General features: G+C 49.2%; 1 protein-coding gene across 1 annotated transcript in view; it reads left to right on the forward strand.

The window, feature by feature from the left end:
- Nucleotides 1-4,897, forward strand: part of SYT12 (synaptotagmin 12) — a 38,346-nt gene extending 33,449 nt beyond the window's left edge. Inside the window, exons 6-7 of the mRNA XM_077820096.1 lie at nucleotides 1,120-1,253; nucleotides 4,724-4,897. Coding sequence (XP_077676222.1) covers nucleotides 1,120-1,253; nucleotides 4,724-4,897 — 308 coding nt within the window. The remainder of the gene's footprint in view (nucleotides 1-1,119; nucleotides 1,254-4,723) is intronic.
- Nucleotides 4,898-6,000: the final 1,103 nt, after the last annotated feature.

Consider the following 6,000-nt stretch of genomic DNA (forward strand, 5'->3'; position numbering starts at 1 on the left):
TGTTTTTCTGTTGCCTCATTATAGTCACCGAGGGTCCCGTAGTTAAATAGGAAGGGCCTGTTCTGCCACTGGTGAATGGGGAGTTTATTCAAGTCACCCCTAGGCATATTAACAGGTTACATTGTGTATTATTGCGGTAGTGCCTGGTAGCCCCAGTCACAGACCAGGACCCCCCCTGTGCTAGGTGCTGTACAACCACAGAGCAAACAGATGGTCCCTGTCCCAAAGAGCTAATGCAGAGCTAACTTGTGGGGGGGTCCACGTTCTTCGCCCCCCCCCCAATATCTGTCTTTCATTTAGCAACAGCTTCTAATCAGAGATTTTCAAAATGTGGGGTGTCCCACCTAGGGATGAACATTCAGGGAGGTGAGCAGTGATGCCAGCCCTGCACGATAGGGCTCCACCCCCTGACTCACCTCAGCCAGAAGCCCCCCTTGTCAGCTTATCCCAAGTCCGGCAACCCCCACGCTTCGAGAGCTGGGCTCCATCCTTGTTGGTAGTGGCCAACGCTGTCACCTGCTCTGTGGCGCCCCGTGCCCCTCGCTCCAGCCCCTGCCCACCTCACCGGGAGAGGGGCGGCACCTCCAGGCAGGGGCCAGCAGCACCTGCACTGAAATGCCACCCACTGGCCCGGGGCAGGCTTTTGCAATGTCAACGCTTTCCTAAGCTCAGTCACGGTTTCTCCGCTTGAGGCAGCGTGTGGTCGGCGCTGGGGTGGGGTTCAGGATGCAGCGCGCTAGCTGCTGCAGGGCTGGCTGGGAGCAGGGGGCCATGGGGCACAAAGGTGGGGGGAGAGAGAGGGGCTCGCCAAGGGTGCCAGAGAGAGGGGGCAGGGCAAATGGGCAGGAACATGTCGTTCCTCCCTGTTCCCTCCCATGCCCCTCAGTCACTCCCTCCCCGCACCCTGCAGAGGCAAGGCATGGAGAAGTCATGTGTTCCCCCATAACCTTTAAATTGTGGGGCCCCCCCATCACCAGTTACACGTCATCTCTGAGCTACTGTGTGTATACCCCTTTTCCCTGAGGTCCAGTGCTCCCTGCACTCACTCAGCATTGTCTCTGTTTATGGGTGGAGGACAGTTGGCGAATGATGGTCCTTTGCTTCCCATTGTCCAAACAGATCCTTTCGTCAAAGTGTACTTGCTTCAGGACGGGAGGAAGATCAGCAAGAAGAAGACAGCTGTGAAGAGAGACGAGACAAATCCGGTGTTTAACGAGGCCATGATTTTCTCAGTGCCCGCAATTGTCCTACAGGTGAGAACTTCCCAATCAAGGGCAGACTGAAGAGTTACGACTTTTTTTTTTTTTAAGCCAGAAAACTTTATACCATTCATGAGATCCACCCCAACCTGCCTCTTGGGTCTACCCAACAGGGTGCATTCAAGACTGCACCTTCCCTCCTCCCCCACATCAAGGAAATGACAGTACACCAGGGCCTGGGTATGTAACTAGAACTGCAGACTGAGCTGTAAATCTTCACTCCTCCTTAGCCTGACAATTACAGCTTTTCTGAAATCTCCTGGAGTTTGACTGCTGCTTATATCAGGGAAGAGATTCGGGCAGTGAGTTCCCTGGTGCAAATCAGAGACATTAAAATTAAATCTTGCAGCTGAAACAGGAGGGCCGATGGCTGAGATCTAACCAGGATCACTGCACGGCATGGAAGCAGAGAGTAATTTTATTTAGCAAGTCAGAGGCTATGGAGTTAGTGGCTAATAAATGTGTCTGAAGGAGACACCTTCAAAGGGCAGATAATAAGGTGGATGGTTTCTTCAGTGGCATGGAAACAAGAAAGAGCCTATTAAGGGACGGTTGCCATAACAACATCTCCAGGGGTCTCCTCCTGTTCCTCCCCCGTGAGGGTGATAGCACTGAGATCAGGGAGAACTGGACAAAGAGAAGGGAAATGAATGTGTCAGTGATAACAGCTAGAGTGGCAGTGAGTGAAAGCTAGATCTGTAGAGTATCAATCTGCAGGTGCGGATGAAACACACTTGAGCCTTTTCAAAGCAGCCAGGAGAGGAAATCTCAGAAAATCACCTTCAATAAGTCCAAGGACTCAGGAGACAGGAAGGGTGGATTAGTGGTTAGGGGGCTAGGCTTCTGCTCAGGAAATCCAGGTGCAGTTCCTTGCTCCGCCACAGACTTTCTATGTGACCTTGGGCAAGTCGCTTAGTCTCGCTGTGCAATCTCAGTGCCCCATCTGTAAAATGGCAATAATAGCACTTCCCACCACCCAGTGGTGCTCTAAGGTTAAGTACATGAAAGATTGGGAGGTAGTGCAGTGATGGGGCTATACAAGTACCTAAGATGGATGGGTAGACATGCAGTCCCTGGGAAGAAGCAAACCTGGGACTGGAGCTCTGTGTAGGGAAGGGAATGCAGGGAAATTGCCCTCTGCTTAGTCTGACGTCCATCCATGTAAACGATTCCAGCCTGTAACAAGGGAATTTGTGGTTGAACATTTAGGAGAGATGGGCTTTTTGAATGAACGTAGGCCATGCCAAACACAGAATAGCTGGGTCTATAGCTTACTGACTGAGGGGGCAATTGTCTTCAGTGGGCCACAGCTCTAGAGCAAAGGCAGCAGGCAGAAGCCTTGGCAAGCAAAGGGAATGCCGCGTCTCTGAGTGTCATGCCCGTGAAACATCAGGGACCTGGCTAAATACCAAGGCATGAATCAGAAATGTGCTGATTAGAACTGGATGGAAATCTCCCACCAAAACGGTTTTTCATTGGAAAATGCTTTTTTCAACCGAAGTGGAAGTTCTCATGAAAAACTTACATTTTGATATAAAGGTTTTGTTTATTGACCTTCCCCCCCCCCCCCCAACATTTCCAGTGCAGGAGGAACCCACTTGCTCCCACTTTTTCCTCCCCTTTTTTTCCCCAAGGGGTAAAAGACTTTTAAAAAAGTGAAAGCAAGTTATATTTTTCCTACCAAAATGACGTGTTGTTTAAAACTTCACAACCAGGGGAAAATAAAGCCCAGTTAACAGAAAGTCTCAAGCAAAATGAAAGATGCTTCTTCTTTTGAAATGTTCATATAATACACACCATCGTTTTCTGACCCGCTCTGTCTAGTGCTGATGGACAGAGCCTAACTTTGCATGGTAAGTAGAGATAGGCCCAAGTCATACACCATAGTTCCAGATCTAAACTGCTCCAGAACTCAATATCCAGGCTGTTTCATTAACACACATATCTAACGACAAGGCTTTCAAAGAGAGGAACTGCTGGGGCCATTTCTAGGGCCCCCGTTAAAGTCACGAGCGCTGAGGATGCTCAGCACCTCCCAGCGGGATCGGGCTCCGGCTCCTTGTGGGTGAAAGTCTCTCGGCTGTATCCTGAAGGGTGCTGAGTGCCTGCTACCCTGTGTGACATCAGCCGGCGTGATGCACTATGAGCTGGTCCTTGGCTGCTCTCAGGGTTTGGCCGGGTTGAAAAGCAGTCGTAGCTCTAGAGGAGGATTTCTACAAAGGGGAATTTAATAGACAGCCAGCACTGACAGATATCATTCAGAGGGAACTCTCTTCCACCCAGCCCCCTACATGAACAGAACTGCACTGGCTTCGTGCTGGAGCTCCCTAAGTAGGAAGAAGAAGAGCTGGGCTTGCTGTTTCCATCTTGAGTTTAAGGGGAGGGTCGTTTCTCTCCAAGCCCCACTCAGCAAGGGACTCTGTGGGAAGAATCCTGTTGACTTCAGGTCCCCTGTATGTTCCCGGCAGCTGGCTGGGGTGTGAGAGAACGGGCCGTGCACTTGTCTCTGCAATTCATGTGTAATCAGTGACTGTTTTGGAAGTAGCATGGGACATAATGAAAAGCAGGGCTGGGTCGCTAAACTAACCAGAGTAATCTCCACTTTGCGTGCAGGCTCACACGGAGCCGGTTGCGTTGCTCAGCTCATGCGAGAAAGGGGCTGCTGTGTACTTGGTACACAAGGCAAATATTCCTTGGGCTGAGGTCTGAGTTACACTCTCCAGTGCTAATTATTCATAATGCTGACCCCTTAGCCATTAACCAAAGCTATCCTAGCCGCTAGTATTAAAGTGGGCTTTCACTCTGCAACGGCTCTGTTCCCAGTCCCACAGCAGATCAGCTTCCTCTGTGTGTCCAGACTCTGATCTGCTGACTTGAGTGGCAACAATAAGGCTTATGGCTTTTTACACAGAGCCAGCACCCCCATGGGAGACTATTCCACCTTCTGTGTTGTTGGCAGGATTATTTACTGTATTCCAGAGACAAGGTGGGGGAGGTAATATTCTTTATTGGACCAACTTCTATTGGTGAGAGAGACAAGCTTTCGAGCTTACACAGAGCCCTTCTTCAGGTCTGGGCTGAAGTGGGAAGTGAGCGTGAGTCTAATTGATGGCACAGACACCCCAGCTTGTACTCCCCTAGAATCCAATAGACTTTTCTACCAGTTTGGCCCCTTAAGTCTCATAAGAACCTACTCTCAGGAGATTTTGGAGACTCTGTGCTTTCAGGGATACCTCAAGGACCACTTCACTCATGATACTTGACCTTTGCCTTTCACTGCCATCGGGCACCAAATTGTGCTTAGATTGCAGTAGGTTTTTTGGGGCAGGGACTCTATTTTTGTTCTGTGTTTGTACAGTGCCTCGCACAATAAGTCCTGTGACGGGGGCTCCGAGGCGCTACCTCAGTACAAATACATAAATAAGTGCAATGGGACATTGGTAATGTTTCCTGTGCCCCTTCAGGATCTGTCTCTCCGGGTGACGGTGGCAGAGTGTTGTGAAGATGGGAGAGCTGAAAACATTGGCCATGTCATCATTGGCCCATCGGCCAGCGGCATGGGCATCACGCACTGGAACCAGATGTTGGCAACCTTAAGGAAGCCGGTGTCCATGTGGCACCCAGTTCTACGAAACTAAGGGCAAAGTTACACTCTGCGGGTATCTTGCATGGTGCCTAGACTTCCCATAAGCAAATATTCTTGGCAAACGGACAGTGGTACGTGAGACATAAACTGTTTTTTTCAAATGTTCTTCACAAGTTCCATTTAGTAAGAAGGAGCAGCAGGGGAGGTCACTGAATCAGATCCTTGAGGAAGCTTCAGTGGACTAAAACCTGAGAGAAGAAGCAACTCGTGTGATTATGCGCAGAAGTAGTTTCCGGGCAAACACTTCCTTCCTAGCACTTCCTTGCCAGTGACACCGGCTGGGGAGTCCCGTTGTCCCTAATTGTGATTTTATTTTCCAGTGAATGTTACACAGTAGAGCATGGTCTGTTCACTGGCTTAAGGGGGTTAGGGGTAAATTTGTGATCTCGTACCCACGGTGGGCTTAGCCCCACTGATTGTCAACACAGTGCCTGGGGGGAGTTTAGCCACATGGATTTTCATCTACATGATGGCCAGGCTGGCATTTAACCACTGGGTGTTTTCAGTGCAGGGTCCAAAGAGAAATTTATGGTTTTAATACAGTGCTGCCCTGACAATAGTGCCCTCTCCAAAAGGGGTCCTTTGGTTCCTCCTCTGGATGGCTCCCCATTAAAAACTTGAGTTCAGGCAGAGTGAGCAGCTTAATAAATAGTGGGTGCTTATCTTCCCCGTCTGATTACTGGACATTCTGAGCTAAACTGAGCAGAGGGAATACAAATGCTGACATTTTTAATAAAGGAGAAGCCTTTTTTAAAAAAGAGAGCTATTTCCCAGTGCATAATATGAACGTAAAGGAGAGTTCCTTTAGGAAGAACTCATACTGCACTTTACCATTTCAATGAAACCAGCCTTTTCCACAGCCCATTCTCTCAAAGGCTCGATTCTGCAGTCAGTAGAAGTTGAGGGCCCTCAGCACCTTGGACGCTTGGATTTTGGGGGCCTCCATGTTTGAGGTTGGCTGAAATTCTTCAAATTTCAATTAAAATGTCATCAAAATCTGACGGGGGAAAAATGGGGATGGTGGTGGAATTTGATAACATTGGTGACTCCTGTTTTTTTGACCAACTATGGAACAGGGTGAAATGTTTTGAATTT

Source organism: Eretmochelys imbricata, chromosome 6 (genome assembly GCF_965152235.1).
Source record: "Eretmochelys imbricata isolate rEreImb1 chromosome 6, rEreImb1.hap1, whole genome shotgun sequence".
Classification (NCBI taxonomy): domain Eukaryota; kingdom Metazoa; phylum Chordata; order Testudines; family Cheloniidae; genus Eretmochelys; species Eretmochelys imbricata.